Source organism: Acomys russatus, chromosome 18 (assembly GCF_903995435.1).
Source record: "Acomys russatus chromosome 18, mAcoRus1.1, whole genome shotgun sequence".
NCBI lineage: Eukaryota > Metazoa > Chordata > Mammalia > Rodentia > Muridae > Acomys > Acomys russatus.
This window is the reverse complement of record NC_067154.1, coordinates 44579729-44607457: the sequence shown is the minus strand read 5'-3', so window position 1 is coordinate 44607457 and position 27729 is coordinate 44579729. Positions and strand designations below refer to the sequence as shown.

Below are 27729 nucleotides of genomic sequence, written 5' to 3'. Positions count from 1 at the left end.
CCCTTGTTGGTCTCCAGACTGAAAACAGAAGAGCAGCTACCGGACTCTCACTGGAGCAAGCTGTAACATGCAACCGCCGGCAAGCCAGTGCGGACGCGCCTTGGTGGCGCTGCTGCTGGCCTGTACCTTCTTGGGGGTTTGGGGAGAGGAAAGAGGATTCCCACCTGCCCAAGCCACTCCGTCTACCCTAGAGACTAAAGAGGTAATGACGCCACCCACTAAGACCTCTTGGACAAGAGGCTCTAACTCCAGTTTGATGCGTTCCTCAGCACCTGCGGAGGTGACCAAAGGAGGAAGGGTGGCTGGAGTCCCTCCAAGATCCTTTCCTCCTCCGTGCCAACGAAATATTGAGATCAACAAGACTTTTAAATACATCAATACGATTGTGTCCTGCCTCGTGTTCGTGCTGGGCATCATCGGGAATTCCACGCTGCTGAGAATCATCTATAAGAACAAGTGCATGCGAAATGGTCCCAATATCTTGATCGCCAGTCTGGCTCTAGGAGACCTCCTACACATCGTCATCGACATCCCCATAAATGTCTACAAGGTAATGCGCCTGATAATGATCTGGCAGGCTGGAAAACGGGGGAGGGGGGGCGGCCAGGTGGTAAGTGAAACAACCTTTAAAGTGGGGGGGGCAGGTGGTAAGTGAAACAACTTTTAATTTGGGGGGAGCAGGTGGTAAGTGAAACAACCTTTAAAGTGGGGGGGGGGGCAGCACTTCCTCGAGGAGACTTCTCCTCTCTTAATATTGAGGATTGAACCAGATTTTCTGGGTTTTCTTCACTTCTGACGAGTGTGGCTTTCTGAACAGTGACATTGTATTGTTGGAGACCTGGTAGAAAAGAAGAATTAGGGTTCCCCAACCCAGGCCCACTGGACTACAGGCTCTGGAGTAGATAAGAGCATATATATATATATATATATATATATATATATATATATATATATATATATATATATATCTTCCTTTTTATGTAACTATGATAAAAATTTAATGTTTGAGAATCACAAGTCAGTCTTTCTAAGTACAGCCCCTAAAAGTGTGGTCGCCAAACTGGGAGCATGGCTGTCACCTGGGCATTTGTTAGGAATGCGAACCTGCCCCAAACAGATTTTATGTCTTTAGATGCTCAGGTGACTCATGGGCGAGGTAACTTTGGGAAGCGTGTTCTGAGGACCCAGAAAGTAGGGGTTTCAGTAAGGCTTTAGGAAATCAATGGTTTGAACTAAAGATGCCTAAGGGGGGTGACTAGGTAAAATGTAATGCCTTGCTGCAGGTGGCCTTAGATACTCCTGGTGGAACTAATGACCTGGTGCAAGTGTTGAGTTGTTTACCTTACTTCTCTTATCAATGCCAGCAACCCACAAGCTGATGTTTATGTTTACACATGACCAAGGGCCCCCCCATAAATTAGAGGTGGAAATCAGGCCCTAGTGTGTCAGATTCCCAGACAGAAGCCTCATGACACTATCGCTGGTATTTCATGGCAATGCACAAATCATGGACAGGACAGTGGAGAACCCTGTAATGAAGTCTGCAACATCTTCTGCGGTTCACATCACAGTGAGACCCGCAGTTATCAGAAGAGCGAGGCTCAGGGAACGAGGGAGGCAAGACATGAACACCCACACTGTTGCCTCCAGGTGGTTCTGGGAGTCAGGACACACCTTGTGGGTCTCATTTTCTTCCATTTCCCAGTAAAGCTTCTAGCTCCCACCGACGGCGCATTCATGATGTTAACAAAAAACAGACAGAATGGAAGAGCCGGAAATGTATAGAGTTGTGCAACTATAGGTTCCCATTATCAGCAATAGAAAAATCACACATAAGCACAACCAAAGGCCCAGTCTGGTCTCTGCACAAGGTGACGAGATAGTGTTAGGTTGGGGAAGGTCACACAGAGTGCTGCAAACCCCAAATGACAGGAGTGGTTACCGCAGGGCTGCCCTTGATATTTCCCTTCATCAGTCTCTGGGAATCCTAATCCCAGTAGCCATATTTTAAGGGAATTCCAGACATTTCTAAGGCTTAGAGATGGGCATAGATTAGGATCCAGACCCTGGGGTGGGGGGGTGGAGGCACTACCAGAAATACAAAGAAGGAATGGTAACATGCGGGACCAGCAGTTGCTTTTGATGAACTCTGGGGGTCTTCCTGGAGACAGATAGGCTGAAAAGTCCTGTACGTGTGTAGTCACAGCTCTGCTAGGATCAGAGGTGACCCACTGTTTCTAAGTGGCAGGTTAGGTATTTCCCTGGTGGTTGAGGGAAGCTTTTCAGTTCTGTTGAGAAAGCTTGAAAACTGAACTCAGAAGTTTTACAATACAAGGCGTGAGAAATTTAAAAGTGGCTGAAACCAAGATTCCCCTCCACGGTGCAGGCTATGATCTACTTTTGCTAGGTATGCACAAAACGCTCATGGTAGTTCGGTTTGGGGCAGCAATGGCCAAGTTAGCAGCCTCTCTGTATCAGCCAGCCATTGAGCTGTTTATGGTGTGGAAGGCAGGATTGAGAACATTTTCTTCCCTTGTATTGCCACTAGACCAGACACCAACTGAATCTTCTGGGACCACTGTACTCTCTGCCAGTCAAACGACTATTTCGATAAACCAGAGAATAGCTGACTGAGCATGCAGGTTTCTTTCCAAGGTCCTGTACTATTTCCCTGAGAAGTCATAACCTTGTCCCTAAAGCTGTTTGAGGTGATAAAGCTTACTTCTGAAACAAACCGATGAGTCATGGCACACCTGACCACTTAGCCATCTGAACCTGTCTGAAACAAACCCAAGTGATCAATGGAGATCCCACGGCTCTAAGTGTCAACATGAACTCCTGCAAATCCTACAGCCTTACCTTTGGTTTAGTTTGAGGCTATCACAGTGGTCTCTATTTACTAGGCACTATGTGCCGGTTTTATTTCATTAAGTTACTCAGGTGACATTACACAAGATGTGTTTCTATCAACCCTGATTTAAGTCATGGAGGAGATGAAGAGGCTATTTGTCCAGTATCACATCATTAGAAAAGTATAACTCCTGATTTGAACCAAGCTTATCTGGTCCTAGAACCTGTAACCTTCCCTATCACACTACGTCAAGAATGCTAAGGGACAGCATGTTCTTCCCCAGCCTAAGCTTGTCAGGACCTCAGCTTGAGTGCTTGGGAAGAATTGTGACCTTTAGTAATGACACTCGGTAAACATTTTCAGAATTCATGAAGTGTCAGAATTGTAATCTGGGAGTTGTTTTAAGATAGTCTATAATACGCAGTATAGTACATGCTATTCCAAAGCTGTTTGCCAGAATACCTAAGATGAGTTGAAAATCACTTTATTCCCCCTATATAACCGTGGCAGCATATAACTTTTTAAGATGTGTTTTAGAATTTTAGAGCATTGGGGATTATAATTACTAAAGAATAATTTTAGTAGTTGTGAATGCTGTTTTAAGTGTCTTCTAAAGTAGAGCTTTGACTAGCAAGTCAAATCTCTACTTTTTGACAGGCATCAAAACGACACCCGTGTTTGGAAATCCAATATATACAATTCTTGGGATTCAGAGTCCCTCAGTCCTTCTGTTGATATGCCTAGCAGCTCTGAAGTGTCTTTTTTAATCTATTACACTTACCTGAAGGTCATTAATATAGAGGTCAGTAATGCTGACAATCACAGCTCATGTCCATCCTAGAAGTTGCTCTAAAATACGGGCAGGGTTTTGCATGAGGTCCTGCCTGCAAGGAGTTGGCAACCTTGGGAAATCTGCTTTCCCTGCCCCTGTCCTGCCCTGCTCTGCAATGCTTCTTTTCATGATCTGGGCCCCTAGAAACTTTCAGCTGGAGCCATTCTGCTCTGTGGTGTCCTGTAACAAGAGAGCCCTGTGCTGAAGGCCAGGGAAGAGTCTCAGGACACTGAGCAAGTTGCAGATACTGAACACTTCAAACACTCATGTAAATTACGTGTGAAACAACAAGCCCTCTGAACACTTCCCATTAGGGTGCATGGGCTGTACTTACATTGCAGAACATAAAACAGCTGAAAACAGGGAAAATTCAATCATCTGCGGTCTGTATTTTAAAATGATGTTCAGATACTATAGCAAATGTCATATGAATTTGTAGATAAGTAAGTAGACAGACACCATCTGGCCTTGGCCCTAGCACATAGTAAGAAAATAATAAAAGCTATCAGAATGTTTGTGTTTCTATATTAAAATAAGAAGGGAAGTTGATGTTTGGAGGGGTTTTTTTTTCAGCTTTTGTCATACAAACATGACCACAAGCATCATAATTCATAGATATACATTTGCACACATGTGTAACTACTTCTAAAGGGTGAATCTATAAAACTGTAATTTCTACATCAAAGATTCTGTAGTGTACTTGCAATTTTAATAGACATCGTCACATTATGTTATTACTGTACTCTTGGTCCTGATCACAGCCTTAAATAATAGCTGCAGGCAGATATGCATATGTTAGCACCTGTGGTATGTTTGGGAGTCACCATGCCCTTTGATGACACGGTGTGTATACACACCTGAACTAAAAGCTACAGCCTAAATACCCAGTGTAAGGCTCAGTCTCACCTCATTCACAAGCTGCCCCACTTACACAAAAAGGATGGAGGCCATCTCCTTTTTTGCATATAAGAACATGCTGTCTGACTACTGAGTTTTGGTAGCTGTGTGGAAAGCAAAACACTTGAGAGTATTTCTGCATACTAAACGGCTTTAGTGTCACTGGTTAGCTGGTTCATTGCTCTGACTTGGTTTGTCTTAAGAGTGATATTTTTTAATAGATTGACAGCTAGCTGGAGATAAATTTTAAGTTCTTGAGAAAATAATGAGCTTTTGAATTAATTCTGAATTTTACTTTAAATATAATTCTCTTTTGTTGTTGTACAAATAATAGCTTCCTTTTTGTGTAAGCAAGTTGAACTTTACAAAACCTACTTGTAAAATGGAAGGCAGATTGGATTTCAACATCAACTACTGTGATAAGGATCTAAATGTAATCCATGTGCAGTGGTGGTCAAGAGCTGAAAATTAACCTAGGATCACTGTGTTGTTAGATGGTCTTGCTGTTAAGACTGTCTGCCACCATAAGAGAGAGAGAACAGTGGAGTTATAGTCATGACAGGCAACATTTCTGATATTTAACATTTACCCACTTAAGTGGGAGGACACCTAGCATTAAAATGCTGGCATGTCAAAGTGTTGGAGTGCCTCGCTGAACCCAAAAATGACATTTGAATGAGATGACTTGGCAGTTAGTCAGGCACTTCCTGTTTGTGACACTACCAATTATCATGAGGAATAAATTCACTTTTCTCACTTCCCTTAGATCCCTTGTGGTTCTTAACAATTCTGAGGAAAATTAACTAATGGGAAAAGTAAACATTGAGAGATTAGCATCAGCGTTAACTTTTGAGGTGACAGTTTTTCTCCAGGTAAAGCTGAAGTGTATGTATACACAGCAATACAAGAGGGCTCAGTGTCGCAGAGGGGGGGGGGGGAGTAGCATCCTCCAAATTTAATGACAATGCTCTGATTAGCAGTCAGGGAACTGAGACTTGTCAGTTACATCCTAGCCACCATTAAACATTCTGTAATGGCAAAGCATTGTGTGCCAAAACTGAAATTAAGCTGATATTTGAGACTCATTTATTTTATATAAATAAATAAGTAAATAAGAAACAAGAAGCGCCAAGTAAGCACATGAAAATTTTTCTCTTTGAAAAGGAGCTAATAAGTAGGAAGGCTATTTTTCTCTGGGTGATTTGTAATCTATTAACAAACAGCTCGATACACATTCAGTATAGTGGCTACAACAGCCAGTAACAGATGGACTCCTGTACACAAGTGATGTCATATGGAGGGCATCACACCAAGGGGTTTTCTCACTTATGGTTCTACAAGTGTCTAACTAGAATGAAGTGGGAAAGCCTGACTCTACTGTCTGAGGGTGTTGGCCAAACCAATTAATAGCTCAATAGCAGATTCAAGTAACCCAGAAACTCAAGACATCATGGCCCCAACACACTGTTTCACATGTTGGATGCAGTTTCCTGTGACAAAATGCTTAAAAAGCAATGGGCTCTGCACAGTGAAAACTTGTGTTTGCCTTTGATCTGACACTTGAACACTATGAAGCCCCTAAAGTGCCAGATAAAGTTTCTTGTGATATCATAAGGCTTATCTGGGAAAGGCTTCGCATTTTTTTTTTCTTTCCTTGTTCATATAGAGTGAGTTGTTCAAAACTGAAAATATTTCCATAGTTGTACAAAATGATGGCATGGACCAGCTCTTGTGTCAGGGCCAGTAAACTCTGTTCTCCATTTCACAAGGAAAACCATATAAGGTTATCTTTGTGTGGCTGATATGCTATAGTTGATTATTTTTAGCGAAACATGTCAAATGCTAATAAATGATTAAGTGATTTAGAGTGTGTTGACAGAGAAAGCCTGAGCTGAAATAAGATTTTAGCTGTAATTTATAATGTGAAACTGTCCCCCTCCAGAACTTTGCGAAATCTTCAAGGGGCTGGTTATGTTTAGAGTTGCGAACCATTGTGGTGTTTGAGTACACCTTGGCCAAAACATGGCTGCTCTCAGCCTCCTGCATTCTTGGTGGTTTATATTAAGACGTTATTCCTTCCCTGTGATTCTCCAGTGAAAATGCAGGAGAATTAAAAACAAAAACCAAAAACAAAAGACCAAAACACGGTGTAGAGAATTGTGACGTGATTGGAGAATAAAGATTGAGACGAGGCTAATAATGAGTGTGCTTGAGTCAAAATATATGAGCCACATTGACTGAAGCAGTTTCCAAGCACTTCTCCCAATTTGGGGTTCCTGATCCACTCCCCTGCTTCAGTTCACTGTGGACCCAGAAAGAAGACAAACAAACTAACCTCAGAATGTTTACACTGTGCACAGCCTCTCCAGTGACTTAAAGGGCTTTTAGATTCTGTAGAATTTGGACATCCCACAGTAGGTTGTCAGTGTCCCGTCAGGTGTTACACAGAAGTACTGGGCCCAGCTGTGGCAGAAAATGGCTTAATAAGCTCTGTCCATCCTGTCTATGCTGCACCCTGAGTCCTGAGGCTGGGATGCCAGTTCTCAGGCTCTTTGGACGTTTTGGAGGAATCTCCTTAGGAGATCCAGCCCAGATAAATGAACCTATTGGTTCAGTTATTTCTCTTAGCTGGGTTTCTTAAGAACATATAACGTGTCAAGAAATCTGTGGATATGGTTTTAAGTTCAGATAACAGGACAGTAATAATCTTTATTTTTTTTCTTGTCATACTAGAGGTCAAACCCAGTGGCTGATATATTCTGGGCAATCCATTTCTTGCCAGTCTTGTTACAGACTTAGAAATGTTTCATTTTGATAATAATAGTACAATATATTTATTGTAAACTTGGATTTCTCATAAAACGTTTTCAGTATTTTTAGGTTTCTGATTTTTCTAGAGATTTGTTACAAGCTCTTTATTCAATTTGTCACCACAAAACCGGAGTTCTAGTCAGTCATAGAAATCTTCCAGAACAGGGGAACTCACTGCTGTGTGAATAGATGGAACAGGTTCCTAGGGCGCCTACTCTACACTGTATACATTGGGATCTACTAAAGTGTTGTCCTAAGGGGCACTAGCTGATATCATTTCTGGTCACATCTTTCTAGCTCACATAAGCTAATGCTGAAGTGACTGCTGCATTTTGATTAATGTGAAAAAACTTGTAATTTGTGTTTGTATACCCTGAGGACATGGGTACAATATTTTTAAAAAATATTTTGGCCTTAACCACAAGCATAGTGTAAGTTCTCTCAATGAATAAAAACAATTGAACATGGAGGTCCCTGAGTGAGACTGTCCTATCTTATTTAAACACTAGTTTAAACCTCCCCCACAAAATAAAACTTATCTGCTACAGGAAACTGAGGTTTGTTTGTTTTTTGTTCTGTTTTGATTTTTAAGGACATTTCCTTTCCTAAAGTTTGGAAATGGAACAACCCATTATTCTCTTCTTTTGATGTTTATACAGTAAAAGCTCTTCTTCAATGACAACTGTTTCAAAGACAGGGTCCCAGCTCATGGGATGGAAGCAACTGGCTGTTTCCTCGTCGGCATTTCCCGCCCACCCTCTTAGTGAACATCCCTTACCACCTGTGTGTGCCATAATCCAAGGTCCTCCCAAAGACACAAGATCTTGCTACACAGTGAGAGCAGCAAGGTCTGTTTTATGTCAGTCACTTCCTTGACAGATCTGCAGGAAGAGTACAACTGTGGGAGAGGAATTACCTTTAACCTCTTCCTGTCAGCTGGGAAAACCGGAACTTGGAAAGACCTCAGGCTCACCACCCAGCCTGCATCCCAGAGGTCTGGCTCTCTGTCAAGAGTCCATCAACTGGGCTAGACGATACAAAAGGCAAATACACTGTCCACCCTGTTATCTAGAGTATGACACTGAAAGCATCATAGCTAAGCATCATTTCCTTTCTTATGGTCCAGTACAGTCACTTGGTCACTCATGTTTATCCAACAAGAATTTAACATATGGCTGCTGTGTGTCAGGCAGATCTGTGCACTCCAAATGTCATAAAATGTTCTATGAGAATTTTCACTCAAACCTCAGCCGACACTACTAATTTTTAAAATGTAAAAAAAAAAAAAAAAAAAAAAAAAAAAGGTATGTGTGGTTAATGTGGCGAACGAGCATTTCTTTGTGCAAGCTGATTAGCTATGGCATTTCCTGATTTTATGGGCTTGATTCCTTTTGATATGAGCTGGGTATTAGCAGGTACTTTCCCCCATTTAATTACTCAAGAATGTAATTTTTAATTAAAAAGAGAAATGAAAATTTTAAAGCTTGTTGGGGGGATGTGTATTTGTTTCATAAACCTTCAAGAAAGAACATTTGTCCCCTATTCATGCTACTTGTCCTTTTAGAAAAATTTACAGCTATGTAATATAAAAATACTTTTAATATAATGTAAAAAATAACTTATTTGGATTCTCATGCCCTCTTCTTTTTAAATTTATTAAAGATTATAAATTAGAAGACACAAAAGTAGACATTCTTGGGTAGAATTCTTATAATTGGCCTGGTGGCCAGCTCGCCTTTTTTTTAATTTACTGGTTGGTTTTTTTGTTTTGTTTTGATCACTCAAAGGAAGCAGGTTGTGGAATCAGTATAGGCAGGCCTTAGGGGAAACAGGCCAGAGCAAATGTAGTGTCAAATAAACACCACAGTGTAGTGCCTGTAGGACCCATCACCAACAAAAGCTATTGTGTTTGATGAGACAAAATGAAGGAGTAATTGGTCACTGGCCCACCATGAGAACAATTAGATATCCAAGCTTAATTTTCTTCTTTTTTTTAATTCACTTTACATCCCAATAATAGGCCCCTCCCTTGTCTCCTCCAGGTCCCACCCTCCCTTCTTCCCCCTCCCCTACTCAGAAAAGAGGAGGGACACACACCCCACCTCGTTAACACACCCCAGCATATCTAGTCACATCAGGACTGAGCGCATCCTCTTCCCCTGTGAGCTGATGAGGAACCCCAGCCAGAAGGAAGTGACCAAAAAGCAGGCAACAGAGTCCATGTCAGAGATAGCAGTCCCCACTCTCCCTACTAGGGGACCCACATGAAGCCTGAGCAGGTACATATGTGTAGGGGGCCTAAGTCTAATCTATACAGGGTCCTTGGTTGGTGTTTCAGTCTCTGCAAGCCCCCTTGGGCCCGAGTTAGTTGTCTCTGTTGGTCTTCTTGTGGAGCTCCTATCACTTCCAGATCCTTCTATCCTTCCTTCCTCCAACTCTTCCACAAGACTCCCTGTGCTCTGCCCAATGTTTGTCTCAGCATCTGTTTCGATCTGATGTTGGGTATAACCTCTCAGAGAACAGCTACTCTAGATGGCTATCTTCAAGCATAGCAGAGTATCATTAATGTTGTCAGGGGTTGGCTTTCTCCCATGGGGTGGGTCTCAGGTTGAGATAGGCATTAGTTGGACATTCTCTTAATCTCTGCTCTATCTTTATCCCTGCACATTGTTTTGGCAGATAAATTTTAGGTCTAAGTTTTTGTGCGTGGGCTGGTATTCCCCTCCTTCCACTAAGAGTCCTGTCTAGTTAGAGGGTGATTTCTTCAGTCTCCATGACCCCTGATACTAGGGGTCTCAGCAAGGTCACCCTCCTATTCTCCCAGGAGCCTACCCTATCATAGGGCTCCAGTTTATCACAGAGATGCCCCCACCTGCTGTTTCTCTTCTCTCTGCAAGCTCTCTCTCATCCCCTCCCCAGGTCTGGTCTCCACCCTCACTTCTTTCCCAGCTCCCCTTCCTATCCTCTTCCCTCTGTTCAACCACTTTTGTTGTCAATTCTATTTCCCTTTTTGAGTGAGATTTAAGCATCCTCCCTAGGTCCTCCTTGTTGCTTTTCTTGTTTGGGTCTGTGACTTGTCGTATGGTTACTTGGCACTATATAGGTAAAATCCAAACTGTGATACATTTACACAATGGAAAACTACTCAGCTATTAAAAACAAGGACATCATAAAGTATACAAAAAAAATGGATATAAGAAAACTTAATTTTTAAAAGTATCTATAAGTTTAATTTCTATAGAAAGGGCACACAGACTTTCTTCCTCTTCTTTGGTGGTGAAGATTGAACCCAGGACTTCAACCATGCTAGGCTTGCATGCCACCCTACAGAGTAATAGCTTCAGACCAAGACAGATTTTTTAAAATCACTTTTAATTCATTTTCATCATCAGGTCATACCTTTAAATTATGCAATTAAAGGGGTAAAACCCAAAGATAAAAAACAAAACAGGAAATAAGAAATGTGTTACTGTTGCATTTAAAATAACAGTGCTTCCTTTTTCACTAACATCTACCAGTTCCCAATGACAGGTGAAAGAGTGAAATTTCCACATATCATTAAAAATACCTAAAAATACCCACTCACAAAGTTTTAAAAATGCTATCTTGGTTGAGTGTTACAGTAAATTCTATCCATTTGGTCTAAGATGGCCAATAACTGACAGAGAGTTTGAAACGTAGTTTAAAGCTGCCAGTACTAACCTGTGCAGAATCTAAACTGATACAAATTAATTCATAAACTAACGTACTACTCTAAGCCTAAATTACATATATCCCAAGCACTTGCCACTATGATCCTCAGAGACTTATCTCTCCTTCCCCATCAACTGTAAACTATCTTCTTTCTCTATCTCAACCCTCAATATTGGCTCCACCCCCTCTCCAGGAAGTCCCGCCTTCCACTTTCTGTCCTTCTGCCCAGCTGATTGGCTTAACAGAGCTTTATTAGCAGTTATTACATCCATTCAAGACATTCCTCCACAGTTCACAGGTCTTCCATAAGGAAGGACTCAAGCACTAAAGAAGTGGATGTCTCCACAGCTTCAACAAGCCCCAAAGATTGAATTTCCTGAAGATAACCACTAGGGACCATGTGACTGACAGAGCTGAACATCAGTAATGGGCATGGATTCTGCCAGAGGGAAATGGACTATGCTGGGTCTCCACAAAACCTTCTGACTTTATCTGTTTAACTAGACAGCTTGAGGGCAATGTGTAAATAGCAAAGATGGATCAAGGATGCCATTTAAAAAGTCAGTTTGGGGATTTGTAGAGGAAGAGCTCATCTGGAGTTCTCCTCCTTGCTACAGAAGAATGACAGCAACAGTGTGCACTCTTGGCTCAACTCTGGCCTCGCAGAACAGCAGCTGCCAGTTTGGAATTGAAAGCATGAGATTCTGAAGGCTAGTGAAGATTAATGCGGTCCTCTATGTAGCCCCTTTCCCTTCGACATTGTAGCCTGGAGAGTAGCAATCGCTCAGCTACGATTAGGCTCCTTACTATCGCTCTGTTGAATTTGAGCGGCACTGTTACAGTTTGAGGTTTATGTTTCCCTGTCTTCTGTGATAACACAGGTCAGAGGTTGGACTGCAGGCCTCCCAGTGGTATGAAGAGCAATAATCCAACGTCTCTGCTGAGCCAAAACTAATATCGACCTAAAAACAGAGATCATTCTCATTGAGGGCTGCTTCCCCTTTGACGGTCTGAACACTCACACTTTTTGATTCTTCTTATGGCTGCACCTATCTGCAAGGTGGCAATATTAATAGACTTGGAAATGGTTTGAGAAAGAATGATATTTTTTAAACAGCCAAAGGTTTTAGAGTTATATGAATAAAATAGCTTGGGATTTAAGTCAAGTTTCTTCACAAAAGAGTCATTAGAATAAACAAAGTGGACAGAAAAGTGATCAACAATAGATGATGACACTGATGAAGAGGATAGATGATAGATGATAGATAGATAGATAGATAGATAGATAGATAGATAGATAGATGTGAGGCTAAGACATCCCACTATATACCACCTATGAACTGGAACATAGTGGTAATCTCCATTTGGGCCCAACAGCCTGTCAACTTGGGAGTCACTGCTTTAATTCCTACTTCAAGCACCACAGAAAATGAGAGAACTTTGAGCTCAAGCAAGCAGGCTGGAAAGAGAAGGAGAAGAGGTCTTCCTTCTTGCACTTTTTTCTATCAGACTCTTAATAAATTGATTGATTCCCACACATATTGTGGAAAGGAATCTACTAAGTCCAGAGATCTAAATGTTAATTTGGGGGCTGGGATGCACCTCAGTGCTCAACGTTCACCTCACATAATTCAGGCACTGGGTTTAACCAAAAATGAGGTTCTGTTTGGGAGCTCCATAATGCCTGCCATTCAACTACGTATTTAAAGTTGGCCTTCACAGTGGATGACTAGAACACAGTCTTGTGTTGCAGATAGATATTTCACATACTTCACACACAGCTATGGAATTCAGAACTGTTTTATTTAACTCTAAGCACTCTCTTTCTGGAAGGTCAAGTTTTGGAAACACTGTTTGGCACATATCATCCTGGTTATAAGCACAGACTCTAGAGCTATGCAGTTGGGAGCAGATGAATATCTGCTACTCCACAGAGTAGCTAAAGCCAGACACAGTTAAGATGAAGAGTGGCGAATAATCTTACAGTGTCATGGCTTAAACAATCAAGCACTCGTTCTTGGGCTGTGGCAAGCATTTCAAAGCGGCTCAGCTGGAAGACTCCAGTGCAGGTTCTTTCACTAGGGTGCTCTCAAAAGTCTGGATGGCCTGTACTTCCTGGAACCCTGGAATCCTTGACCAAAGCAAAAGCATTTTCTGGCTCATGTACTTGGCACTATCTTGCTTCTTGGTTTTAGAAGAGGCCTCAATTCTTTGCCATGTTGGCCTCTTAGAGGAATGCTTGAATGTTCTTGTAACACAGCAGCTGAACACCTCCAGATCATGTGATCCCAGAGAAAGTGACAAAGTCATCATATGTCTTGTTTCAACTTTTCAGAAATATACATATATTGTTGGTTTTGCCACATTATATTCATTAAAAAGAATTTAATAAATCTAACCTCAACAAAAGGAAGAGAAATTAAGCTTGATCTTTGGAAAGAAAATATAAATTGTTCACTATTCTCAGATTAAGTTCCATGAATACCCTATCTCTTCACATCATATGCCAAAATCTTATTAGCAAGTTCCTCTACCTGGCTCTACTTTCACTATATACATTGAATATATATTGCTATAGTCAATTGAATATATTGAATATATATTGCTATATATATTGCATAGATATACAAAAATATGCTTATCAGATCATGAGAACTGTTTCAGAGAGATAGCCCCATCCTTAGTTTATTGAGACGAGTAAAAGGAAAGAGGCCTGATATCCATGATCTTCTTTTGCCCTAGAGTTCCTTCAAGCCCTCTACAAAGAAATGTCCAACTGGAATGCACAGGATGCCCCAATAGCCTATTTTAATTGATCTCTGTGCTATAGGATTTAGATTTATGTAGGATTTACATTTTATTTATATAAGATTTACATTTTTTGGATTTGCTGGCAACATAAGCATCTCAAGTTACTGAGCTACTCTATTAAAAATATATTAATTAAATTTGTCCTTGGGCAGTTTCATACATGTCCAAAGGTATAAACATACATAGTCAAAAGTAGTTTGGTGTTATGTCTATTTAGTTAAACATCATATTATAGGACTTTGACCAGGCTTATAGCACTAGACATGGAAACGCTTCTGTAGAGTGGTCATCAAATCCAATCAGAAAGTGGTTGCTTACCACCTTAACAAACATGCACTATTGCACATCTGAGCACATCTTTCTTGGCAGTTTGGCATTGTAGTTCATGGAATTCTTTGTTAGATAAGACTAGTGTCGTCATCTCTTCCCCCAGCAGCCTGCATAACATCTTCCAGCACTTGGAAAGCTAATCTGCAGGGAGAAGGGTTACAGCTAAATCCCTCTATATTTTGCAACCATGATAATGTGTGTCTGCAAATGAACTGACCTTTAAAGACCTTTAAAGGGACTGTGGACCCTGGATATTCCAAATACTGAGTCCTTTTTGGTCAAATAAAGAAGACAGGTACAGTTACCTTTCTTACCAAGGTAATCTTAGAAGACAAGGCCATATAATATTGGTTTTTGCTTTACACAAAATTTAGCCAAACTGTTACTGAGAAAGAGAAATTGAATTAGCCCTTTGACTATAGAACAGGATCAGGGTATGTCTATCTATAAGGCCTATAGCAGAGCCAAAGCTTCTCCGTGGAAAAGTTAAAGCAAAAACAAAACTCAAAAATAAATCAAAACAAAAAACCAAGGGCTAGAACTAGAGATGGGCAGGCAGTTGAAAGGACATGCTGTTCTTCCAGAGGACTGGGGTTTTATTCCAGTCCCCAAATCAACAGCTCACAATCACTTATAACTGCAATTCAAAAGTATCCAATGCCTTCTACTGACCTCCATAAGCACATTGTGTACATATCATGCAAACACACAAACATACACATGAAATAAATAATTAAATCTTTTTTAAAAGTATGTGGTGGTCATGCATGGCCTCTTGTATAGTTATCTTTATTTGGTATGTTACTTTGGGCAGCCCTTTTATTCTATCATTTCATTCAGTAATGTTAGGAACCATGAAAAATTCACTACAGATAAAATCAAGAAATTAATATGGCCATGAACCAAGAGGGATTTTGGGTGACAGATACAGCAATCAATTGGATATCCTGCTTAGGCCAGGCTTTGCGGGGTGCGGATCCTGACCAAAGAGTTACCAATGCAAATGAGTTCAAGGTTGAGAAAGAATGTAAACAGAAATCACAGTGACTAAATCCAAGGAGAATACAAAACAAACAACAAAGAATATAGCTGGGAACAAACATTTGAGTTAGTAATAAGGCAACTGAAATCATATATAGTCTTAGCTCATTGTCTGGTGAAGAAATGCTTCGGAGGCGAAGTTTTAAGTGTCTGTGGTCACATTGCTTGTTCACTTGTCTTCAGCTGTTTGTGATGGAGTGAACCTGACTCAGTCCTTGATGTATTCAAGGTTTAATCACTACATGTTTAAAATCCAGGTGAGCAGTGAGCAGCACACTCTAGCTTCTGCCCTGTTTTAAAATCTCAAGGTCATTTTTCTTTTCAGGACCTGAAGGCTTAGTCTCCAGCCTTAAAGTGAGAAGAAGACATGTGCACGTGCACACATATATACATTAATCAGCATCATTATTTATCATCACCGCCAATTTAAACAGCCAGTGATGGAGCTTTCCCTTCCTAGAGTCAGGTCTCTCTCTAGTGGGGTGGCTGGAAAATCCCTCCTACATGCTGATATGGTTGTAACGGACTCCTGTACTTAGGTGCTCAGCTAACAACTCTCACCTGAAGCAAAGTAGCAGAAAATACCTTATCCCATGTCAAGCTAACTTCTTCACAGATTCCTGAAGTGGTCCTTTTCCAAGTGTGGTTCACTTTCACTACCCTTCTGGTAGATTGTCATTTCCAGGTGACATTATGACTTTGAATTCTTCCTGAGTTATTTCATCACAAAAGCAATGCCATTATCACTCAAATAGAAACCACTAAGCAAATCGTGTAGAATTATGAGAGAGTATTAGTAGGTACGAGAGATGGGGGAAAAGGAAACGGGGGCTGAAAGAATTAAGAGGGACTTGAGTGACTTAAGGTAGTGATGGGTGGAAGAGAATCCTGAGTATAAGCATCCACATATGGTCAATGTACAGCATATACATATTTCAGTGTGGATACATTACTTTGTACAGTTAATATATAGCACGACTGCAAATTTTTTAAAAGAGGGAGGCAGAAAGGGTAGGAGGGAAGGAAAAAGAAAAGGAAACCCCTTCCAGTTCTGTCTTTGGGTTGATATGGTTCTTATCTTGAATTCTTCACTCTTGTGGCTTCTTTGGTTTGGGAACATGTCTTCTTCCTTGTTGTGAGGACATTGAATGTTTTTGACGAAAAGGTCATTTGTTGTTGTTGCTGTTGTTGTTCATTCTCTTTTTTTCTGGAACCACACAATTGGAATTTCTGTACCACTGGTATGCCCAACGGCTCCCCCCGCCCAAATTCTGAGGGATTTTTCCAATAATTTTATTTAATCTTCTACATTTGAAGATGCTTTCATTTTTCTCACATTGGAATCCTACTGATGGGCGCTCCATAACTTTCAAGGCACAGCAATCCACCACTAGTTACACCTCACTTGGATTCTGCCCTGGGGAACCCTGGCTGCCTGTGGTCTAGCAGGAGTATTGTTGGCCCTAATAATATATAGGCTGTGTGTTCTCTCTTGCCTTCCCAAGAACCACTGGGATTATTTGGATAATACAATGTTCATGAAAGCCTGAACACCAGCCCAAAAGGAGTAATAGTTAGGACAGAGCAATTGCCACCACTGTTTAAGAAACTATGGTGACAGAACCACTGGTGAATTTAGAACATAAGTTATTTCTTCATCTTATTGCCTGCTGCACCAAAACTGTACATTTGCAGTAAGCAGGTTACTCTGATAAAGTAATATGAAAGCATCACCATAACATACACCTTCCCATCTTCCCCCTATCCTGTAAAACAATTCTAATTGCTAGAAGGCAATAAGGATAACTAAGGGTCCTGTTTCTATGGCATTTTCCTCCAGAGCATGAAGTATACTAAGAACAAATAACATTACAAAGAAAGATCATTTTCTTCCTTTCCATAGGCTTCCAAGTGAAAATAGTCCAACTATAGATGAAAGGTATAATTCAGGACTAAACTGGAGTTGCTGGAGACGTGGAGATAGACAAAACACAGCACACAAAACAACTGATTCCTGCAGAGGAAGAACAAAAGAGCAAACGCAGTAGTTCCTTGTAGTTCCTCAAAGCAAGAGTCACTCTGTCCAATTGCCTCGAAGGTTCCTGTGTATGAAACCTAAGAAACCAAATACAAGTGGGAAGAAGGAGAATTCTGTAGCTCTGACACAACTGGTTCAAATCAAAAGCACATTGAAGCTTAGAAGTTTCACTGTTCAAATGAGTTTTGTGCCAAAGGTACATTTTCCTTGAGAGAAGAGAAATCTCCAGGACAAAGAGCACTCCTTCAGCATCATGTATCTTCGATGTCTGACTTGGTATGAGTGTTTCAACCAACCCACCATGAACACAAAACTCCAGGTTGGCTCACTGTATTTTTATACAAAACCCAAATATGAGTCAAGTGCCTAATATGCAGTATAAGCTAGAAATGGAAAGAAATAGAAGCTCAGAGAAAGTTCACCCAGGAAAGTAGCAACTGGGAAGGGTAGCTACAAGACCTCAAATCCCCCTCCAGGCATGACTGTAGATTATATAAGAGGAAAGATCACAAGGATAGAACTGGTAGCCTCACAAGTTTTGGCAGAGTCAAGGTTTCCAGAATTCTCAACACCAGCGGATATCTGGTATACCATTTAGCAATGTACAGTTCTGAAAACCAAGCTTGTAAGCTACCTATAACATACTAAATTTATTTTTTGACCAAAAAAATTATTAAATTCACTATGAGGGCCTGATTACCACTGCACCACGACTTGGTACAAACTCTTCTTCTTTTTTTTTTTTTCATTCCCTTTGACTACTTTCCTGTTCAGAGCCTTGCAAGTAGATAAGTTTGTGCAAGCTTTAGAACTCTTACATCCTCAGCTCCTATTCACTTAGCTGGTCACCCACTTCCAATTTGGAGACCTTCCTGCTCTCCATCCAGGTCTGGGCTGGTTTTGATGACAGGACTTGTGTGATTGCTCCTTTCTCTTCCTAGCATGATCTATGGATGGTATGCTCATTACTTCAGCCAACTATAACCTTAAGTGTTATCTCTTCAGAGAGATCTTCCTGGGAAGCTTGTGGAGAAAAGACCTCACATCCCACCACCATTCTCATGATATGGCTACTTTTGTTCAACATTGTCTCAAGTACTAATATATTTTTAAGTCCCTCTTTATATGTAAGTTCTATAAGAGCCAGTGGCTTGCTTTGTACTCAGAACAATCTTTGTAGTGAATATTCACTAAGCATTGGTTGAATGGATTAACAAATCATGAGTTAATTGACTAATCCAGAAGCTGTAATAAATGTCATAGAATCTACTTAGTTAATACAACATTATATAATAATGTCTTTTAAAGTATGAATTAACTGGTGCTTTTGTACATTATATGATTTCATATAAATATTCTCATTTTGACTTCTTTGGGGAAATTAGGGAATTTTTATATTTGGCATTCCTGAACAAATAGCATTAGATGTTTGTAAGAGGCCGCACTCACATTCGCCATTACAAGATGGCGCTGACATCCTGTGTCCCAAACTGGTAAACAAGTAATCTGCGCATGTGCGAAGGAACTTTCCACTTGTTGTGCTCTGCCTCTCCCGTGGCGTCATATCGCCTGATGAGTAACAGCCAATCACGGACTGACACATCCTAAGCGGAGAACAGTTTCCTATATAAGGGATGGGTTTCTGCTGTTTGGGGTCTCCATTTTACTTGTCGTAAGCTTATGCTCTCCCTCTTAAGACGCATTAAAGCTTTACTGCAGAAGGATCCTGTGTGTGCAGCGTCGTTCTTGCTGGCGAGACGGTAACGCGAGTCACAGATGTTATGAGCAAAGATTATCCCAGATGTCACCACTCCTTCTTACCTTCCTGACACCAGGGACTGGCTTGCACAGGCTCCTCTTTACTGCTTTGTTAATGGGCCCAGCCCTGTAAGTTCCTAAACCCCTACATTAAGTACATATGCAGAAAGTCTCCGGGCCTTTGTTCCATATATCTGTGTGATTTTTTTCATATCCAATCTAGAAATTAGATCTGTTTCCTGTCCATTATTCCAATCTCAATCATAATGAAACACACATTTTAAGCTGTGGTCCTATACTGGTCACAGAAACAATCCCAGAAGCTTGAGAAACTCACTGGAGTCTCCATTGCCAGGAACAAGGCAGAAATATTCAATTGTGTTTCAGAATAGCTCTCACTTTTGTAAGGTTATTTTTTTAAATAGCTTGCAAAACCCATATAGATGTTTTTCTTTATTTTCAAAATCTCATGAATATTAGATCCAGAGGTCTACCTAAAGTGATTCACTTACCAGAGTGGGGCACCCAGTGTCTAAGAAGGAAAACAGGTACATTTAGTAGTAGATGTTGAGGCCAGATAGAAAGAAATAAATGTAGAAATATGGGAAGAGAAAGAACCACATCCTTTCACTCAGTACCTATGTATTTCAGAGGCGTGAACATTTTCCAAGCATCTGCTGTATGTCAGACCCTATTCGAAGCAATTGAGGATCTCACATTCTGTCTTACACTCTAGAGAGTCAGACAGCAAAAACTAAACAAGCAATAAAATAACTTTTATATGCAGTAAGAGTTGGTAAGAACTGTAATAAAAGGGAATGGGAGGAGAGTGAAGGAGACAGAGAGGCCTGGCCAGTGACTGGAAGAGCAGTGTGATCTAGGTAGGTACTGTGGTGAGAGATCTGTGCAAGACCTGAGGAAGTGAGAGAAGACAGGTCCCTCTGCAGTGAAAAGACCATGGAGGTAAAGAATGGCATAGACCAAATACCCTGTAGCAGGCATACACTAGGCATGTTCACAGAGCAGTGTGGCTATGCTGGCTGAGCTATTGACTACAGATAAGCACAAGACTTTGCACGTGCATGATGTTCTGTCTCCACAGAGTCCAGTCGTGCAGGGGCAGTCCAGTCTTCTCCACTCAAGGCTATTAATCTTTTTGTTTAATATTATGTTCTAACAAAGTCATGAGGCTTTATGAAATATGCAGGTTCTATTTTCTATAGCAGTGGTTCTCAATCTTCCCCGTGCCCTGACCCATTAATACAGTTCCTCCTATTGTGGTGACTCCCAGTTATAAAATTATTTTCATTGCTACTTCAATGATGTAATGTTGCTACTGTTATGAATGACAATGTAAACATCTGTGTTTTCTAATGGTTATAGGCAATTCCTGTGAAAGGGTCATTCAACCCCACAACTGCGCCATGACCCACATGCTGAGAAACCACTATTCTAAAGAGACATTAGGCAAATGGGCATTGGCCTTTCCAAGGAGACCCCAACTAAACCACTATCTACTCACAATGAATCTCATAAGCCGGCTGCACTTGTGTTACTCCCCATATTTCATATGTTGAACACTGGTGCTTTTCAAAGAGTAGTCCTCCCTTCGCCTTGGCTGCTAATCATCCGCACTAGGTGATCTGTTCATAGGCAGCCTTGTGAAAAACCTCTCTAACAACTTCATATCCCCTCTATGCAGCTGCTTGCAGAGGACTGGCCGTTTGGAGCTGAGGTGTGTAAGCTGGTGCCCTTCATACAGAAGGCTTCTGTGGGGATCACCGTGCTGAGTCTGTGTGCTCTAAGTATTGACAGGTAAGAGTCCATTCTTAAGCCAAGGAGATCCTAACCACCACATAACTGCCATGTTGCTTAGGAGATAAACTATGCAATTCAATACAACCAAACTCTACCTGCTTGGAAAAAAAAAAAAATTCTCTTTACATCTTCAGATATCGAGCTGTTGCTTCTTGGAGTCGAATTAAAGGAATTGGGGTTCCAAAATGGACAGCAGTAGAAATTGTTTTAATTTGGGTGGTCTCCGTGGTTCTGGCTGTCCCTGAAGCTATAGGTTTTGATGTGATTACAACAGACTACAAAGGAAAGCCTCTAAGGGTCTGCCTGCTTCATCCCTTTCAGAAAACAGCCTTCATGCAGGTAAGTTCACTTTGCTTTTTCTTTCTGCACTTTCCTTATAAATATTTAACTCTTTTCCCTAGTCCCCCACCTTGGTAAGCTATTGATTTATTGCTACCTTTGGCATAAATTAAGAGTTTGGATCCCAAGACTGTGAGGTTAACCATCACTAATGACCCTACCTACAAGAATCAGGATAATTACCCCTCCACTGGAACACCCTGGGGATCCAGATAAATCCAGTTCCTACAAGCATGGCTGCGACTTTATGGCTTTTGTATCTAAAGTCCCACAAGGATTGATCATTGTGGTTGTGTAACGTACACAAGGCAACCCAACATTGTCAGAGAAGCAGACGCTTTAACATGTGTTTAGATAGAAGTTGCCTGATAGTCGTGGATTCAGAACAGCCTGCCCCTTCATCACTGATGTTAAAAGAGAAGCTCTTTGAAAGTAGTATCGCATTTTGGCTGTTTATTCTAATCAGAAAATAGGAAAATAATGGGGATCTTAGTCTCTAAAAGATAGATCTGAGTATACGACTTTTGTTCAAAAGAATTGTTTAATACAATGCGGGTTGGTCTAACTATCATCCAGGGCTATTTTCTATTTTATACGTACAAAAATTAAACAACCTTATAAAATATGCATTCAAATAATAAGTCACAGAACAAAGGGAGACACCAATACAAAGTCAAGAATGAGCTTGTTCTTAACTGAAAGGGAAGTACCACATTAGGGACATTAAACCCTTCCCAACATAGATATGTCTGGAGTGATAAGGTTTTGTTTTGTTCTGTTTTTGTTTTTTTAAGGTAATTGCAGAAAAGAACACAGGCAAAATACAACTCACACTTTCTTTCTTAATTGACCTTACACATATACACTGCTGACCTAAATGGCTGATACAGATCTCGTCACACCCATTTTTCCACACTAAACACACTTAGTAGAAAAGGACAACTTTGCCTAAACACTGACAGGTCTACATATTTAACACCAGTAGCACCACACAATTGATAGATTTGTTATTCAATGCTTCAACTTCATATAAGAATTTTGCTCAGCTGCTTAAGCCTTGCTATACTGTCCCAAAGAACTGAAGTGTGTTCTGTAATGGTCCTTTCATTTAATTCAGCCCTTTAATTATGTGGTCAGTAGATATGGCCAAAGAAATCCTATTACAATACACACATGGAATGTCGGCTACAAAAACATTGTCTTTTGATGACTATATTTTGTTTTTAGCTGACATTTGATACATAAGGTTTTTTTTAGCAGAAAATATTAATCATAAAAATTTCTTTTCTTCCATTAGTTTTACAAGACAGCCAAAGATTGGTGGCTGTTCAGTTTCTACTTCTGCTTGCCACTAGCCATTACTGCAATCTTTTACACCCTGATGACCTGTGAGATGCTGAGGAAGAAGAGTGGCATGCAGATTGCCTTAAATGATCACTTAAAGCAGGTAAGGGAATGCATAAATCTGGCAGGTCACAGCCATAGTTACGCACACCATCTAGAAGCTTATAAAGAGAACCATCTCCTTTTGCTATTGTTTTGTTTTGTTTTAGAATAAAATCTCTGGTAGCCCAGGTTAGCCTTGAATTCACCATGTTGCCAAGCGTGATCTTGAACTCCAGATCCATCTGCTTCTGCCTCCCAAATTACAGACTTGCCCAAGCTTATCAATTTAAAACACACACACATACAAACACACACACACACACAAGATGTATGTATGTATGTGTAATATAATTTTAAACTTTGTTTTATGCATGTGGATGTTTTGTTTGTATGCATGTAACACAACATGCCCGGTGTCCACAGAGTTCAGAAGGCAGCATCAGCTCCTCTGGTACTGGAGGGAAAGATGGTTGTAAACCACTATGTGTGCACTGGGAACCAAACCAATGTCCTTTGCAAAGCAACAGGCACTCTAAGCTGCTGAACCATCTGTCCATCCCCCAAAACCTTCACCTTTTAAAGATGATTCCTCGTGATTGTAGTTCTAATTCACAGTATCTAGTTGAAAGATAAGTCTTTATTTTTGCAAATACTGTTAAATATCCTGTTTGAGGTGCGTGTGTGCTGTGAATGCCAAGGGCTAGCTTTATAAGGCCCTGTGGTTCTGTTTCAGAGACGAGAAGTGGCCAAAACAGTATTCTGCCTGGTCCTGGTCTTTGCCCTCTGTTGGCTCCCACTTCACCTCAGCAGGATTCTGAAGCTCACTCTTTATGACCAAAATGATCCTCACAGATGCGAGCTTTTGAGGTAAGAAAGGAAAATACAATGGAACACATGTGATATGAAAAAGAAGTGGTGAATAGTTAGGAGAAGGGAGACAAAAAAGCAGAAGACAGATGGCAGGGCGCTGAGGGAGATAAGGGGATAAGAACATGTGATGACATGTGTGTATGAAGCTTATTAATCTGTGCTAACTTAAATTTTTTAAAAATAGAAATAATTGTGTAATAATCTTTCAGATGTTTCACCATCATCAATCCTTCCAACAGGCAGAAAGAATGCTATTTCATATCCTTAGAGGCCAATTAAGACTACCAATTTTACCTTCACCTCTGTTTTAGATAGATAAATTAGAGGAGCTGAGAAAACCTTGAGAATCTAGGCACAGAGTCGTCAAAATGATGAGTGAATGACAAGATGAAAAGTATCCGATCTGAGTCTTCACTATACGCATAAATTCTTTTTTTTTTTTCCCCTGAGCATCTTATCACTTCCAAATGAGAACTTTATTTTTAAAAGGAAAGCTGAATATGGGAGATAAAGGTAGGAAAGGGCAGTGGAGATGGCATAGCCAGAGCGAGAGAGCAAGCCAGGCAGGCAGAGAAGCAAAGACAGGTAGCTCAACCAGCAAATTAGTGGCTAAACTCAAATTGTTGGATGCGGGTGATCTTGGGTTTCTTCATGAAAACACAAAGGCGTGCATTAAGAGTATACGTGAAAAAAAAAAAAAAACATAACTTTTACAGACACCGTTGTGCTTCTTGCAGCTTCTTGTTGGTTTTGGACTACATTGGTATCAACATGGCTTCTTTGAATTCCTGCATTAATCCAATCGCTCTGTATTTGGTGAGCAAAAGATTCAAAAACTGCTTTAAGGTAAGAGACTATGCTAAAATAAAAGGTTTCCTGTGGTCTGGCATCAAATACAGGCCTTCAGAATCACTAACATTCCTGTCTAGAGAGAGCTGGAAAATTGTTCATTTTCCCTGCATTGCAATATAAATGGCATTTTAAAATATCACTTCTACATACAAAGCACTACAGTAAATATTTGCTTGTAAATCCTAGTCAGTAGTCAGTCGTGCCCTGTGTCTTAGTCACTCACTAATACTATTGGAATTGCTTGGATTAATAAACTTACATATATTGATAACTGATGCAATGTAGTCAAATAAGAATGCAACATAGTTAATGCACTACTCCTCTGATTTGGGCAGATTTTTAATTGTTCATCTACAAGTTTTTTGTTATAAATAAGTTAATCTCTTTTTCTTACAGACTATGGGAATAAAGTCAAGGGCTAAGAGCACTTGCTCTGCAGGAGGGTCCAAGTTCAAGTCCCCAGAACTGATGTGAAAAGTCAGGCATGCTGTACTGGGTGCTATGGCATATGCCTCTAATCCTAGCACTTGGGAGGCAGAGAGGCAGGCAGATCCCTGTAATTTCAAGACCAGTTTGACTTACAGACTAAGATCCCGTCTCAAAACACCAGAAAAAGAGACAGAGACAGAGACAGAGACACAGAGAGACAGAGAGCAGGCATGGCTATTCACTTGCCTATAATTCTTGTGCTGGGGATCAGAGGGATAAGAGGATTGCTGTGGCTTGGTAAACACTAGCCTAGCTCCAGGTTCAGGAAGAGACTTGATCTTAAGGGAAGAAGGTGGAGGGGGATAGATCAGGATATCAATGGCTTCCTCTGGCATATACATCTCTCTCTCTCTCTCTCTCTCTCTCTCTCTCTCTCTCTCTCTCTCTCTCTCTCTCTCTCTCTCTCTCTCTCTCTCTCTCTCTCTCTCTGTCTTTCTCTCTGTCTCTTTCTCTCTCTTTCTCTGTCTGTCTCTCTCTCTCTTTAACACACACACACACATCACCACAAGTATAAAACTTAAAATCATTTCTACTTCCTCTTTTCTGCCTTCTACGTACAGCAGTAATAGGTTGCTCCAAGTAGAATATAATTATATCATACTCAGATGTTGACAATATGGCACCCATCCATCCAGTCATTCTTTCAATAATGCAACACCAAGTAAAATATGCCTCCCCTCACATGAGAATGAGCTATCATCCCTGGTATTCCATTACTTGAAAACCACATTTCATTTCATTGTAAACACTAAAAACATTGAAAATGTCTTTGCCCATTCATAACTCAGACGTAAGGGATGGAAAAAAAACTTTTATCAAAATCAACTCCTTTCTTTAAAGAACAGAAAACCTGCTATTTTTCTGGACATATGGTTTATCATAATGCAAACAGAAAATCTGCTATTTCCTTAGACTCATAGTCTATCATAAAGCAATCATAATGAACAAAGTTTTAAGAATTTTAAAACTGCAGTGAAAATTGGACAAAATAAAAATCAAGACATTTGCATCCTTTATAAATTTATTGCACAACTATATCAAAAATGCAGGTGAGAATAGCATGTAGCTTTAAAAAATAGCTAGGCAAAGAAGTGTCAGTTTCAAGTGAGAAAAAGCAAGTGACAGGGCACGTACACAAGTTACACAGACATACACACAAGCATGTGTGCAGTTGTAATATTTGTATTCTCAGCGGGAAGTGTTTGACTTTCACAGTTGTCACACATTAAGAGGTATTTTTTTCGAAGTGAAGAAAATTAAGAGTGGGTTTTGGAGCTAAAGAGATGAATCAGTGGGAAAAAGCACTTGCTGGGGAGAATATGAGTTCAAAGCCAAGCATTCATGGAGAAAGCCAGCCTTGCCTGTTTATGCCTGCAGTCCTAGCCTTACAAGCCGGAGACAGACAGCCTCATCAGTCAGCTAGACAGACACCGTGAACTTCAGGTTCAGTGAGAGGTCTTGTCTCAAGGGAATAAAGGAGAGTGCAATTTAAAAATTAAAAAAAAAACCCTGATATCCTTCTCTGGCCTCTTGTGCAGTGTGCATGCATCCATACACACACACACACACACACACACACGCATGCACACACGCACGTGCACACACACACAGCTTTTTCTTGGGTAACGTCAATTACACACTTTTTTTCCTTCTTCGTATTTTTTAATTGCAAAAAAATCAGCACTTGCCACCAATGTTGTTATTTTTTCAATGCCTAACATTCTTTTTATTATTACTGTGTGAATACAATGAGTGTGTGTGTGAACACAGCTGTATGCATGCCATGATGCACAAGTGTTACTTTGTGTGTGTGTGTGCCCGCGTGCGCACGTGTGTAACTTTAAGTGTCTGTTCTCTTTCCGCCATAAGTTCTAGCTCTCAAAACCAGGTCATCAGACTTGCAAAGTGCTCTGCCCACAGAGCCATCTTTCTGGCCTTCACTACGTCCTTTTTTTTTTAAGGGGGCGAATGGGAGGGTGTGGAAAGAAAGGAATCAAGAATCTCACACTTGCCATAAAAGTCAGATCCCTAAGGGCGGGAAGAGTGGTGGCCTTGTGACTGAGCAAACACACCATGAGTTGTTCTGTCTTGCGCAGTCCTGCCTGTGCTGCTGGTGCCAAACATTTGAGGAAAAGCAGTCCTTGGAGGAAAAGCAGTCCTGCTTGAAGTTCAAAGCTAATGACCACGGATATGACAACTTCCGGTCCAGCAACAAATACAGCTCATCTTGAAGGAAAAGGGTATCGCTTAATCCCATGGCCCTTGTTTTGAACAGATATCATGAAAACAGAATGAGACCTTTGCCAAATCAAAGTCAAAATGGGGAACTGTGTGCACAGAAAAGCATGCATTAATGTAAGAGGGATTGTTTTTTACTGTTGTAACTTTTTAGCACCTGATATTTCATGAGCTGTTTACAACCTAGGAAAGTAGTGAAAATGAATGAGTCCCCCCTGAGAAAGCATTAAGATTTCTAGGCAGCATGTCAACACAGCTCTTAAAAGCTCCCGGTACATTCGTATAACCAAGTCCACTCAGAATTGCTGTTCAGGGGTTTACCATCTGATCACATGATCCAAATAAAGGAAAGTGTGGCCTTGTAAAACAACTTTTAAAATAAAGTTTTAATTATTCAATTTGAAGCTTTTTAAAAAATAAGAATGCATTAATAAACTTTTGTGCATAGTCACACCCACTATTCTGGTTGTAAAAGTGTATGCAAAATGTGAAAGCGATGTGATTGGTGGATTTTGGTCATTTGTACAAACATTTACATGATCAGAAGGGAGTAGGAAAAAAAGAGATGGAGCCTCGATGTTTAAAAAACATTATCTTCTCTACATTCAAATAAAAGCAAATGTCACAGAGGGAAAAAAAATGGGAAAGTGTGAGCTGCTATGACTGAGACTTCTG

General features: G+C 40.5%; 1 protein-coding gene across 1 annotated transcript; it reads left to right on the top strand.

The window, feature by feature from the left end:
• Positions 1-24: 24 nt before the first annotated feature.
• Positions 25-27147, top strand: Ednrb (endothelin receptor type B). Its single transcript, XM_051160935.1, has 7 exons — positions 25-550; positions 20765-20877; positions 21015-21219; positions 22517-22666; positions 23339-23472; positions 24213-24321; positions 26913-27147. The coding sequence occupies exons 1-7, from the start codon at positions 68-70 to the stop codon at positions 27045-27047; spliced, it is 1329 nt and encodes a 442-aa protein (XP_051016892.1). The 5' UTR covers positions 25-67; the 3' UTR covers positions 27048-27147.
• Positions 27148-27729: the final 582 nt, after the last annotated feature.

Excerpts from the sequence above, each read along its gene's own strand:
- Ednrb (XM_051160935.1), top strand. The coding sequence starts at position 68 with ATGCAACCGCCGGCAAGCCAGTGCGGACGCGCCTTGGTGGCGCTGCTG. Across the intron at positions 551-20,764 it reads TCCCCATAAATGTCTACAAG|CTGCTTGCAGAGGACTGGCC; the intron begins GTAATGCGCCTG and ends CCCTCTATGCAG. Across the intron at positions 24,322-26,912 it reads GATTCAAAAACTGCTTTAAG|TCCTGCCTGTGCTGCTGGTG; the intron begins GTAAGAGACTAT and ends TGTCTTGCGCAG.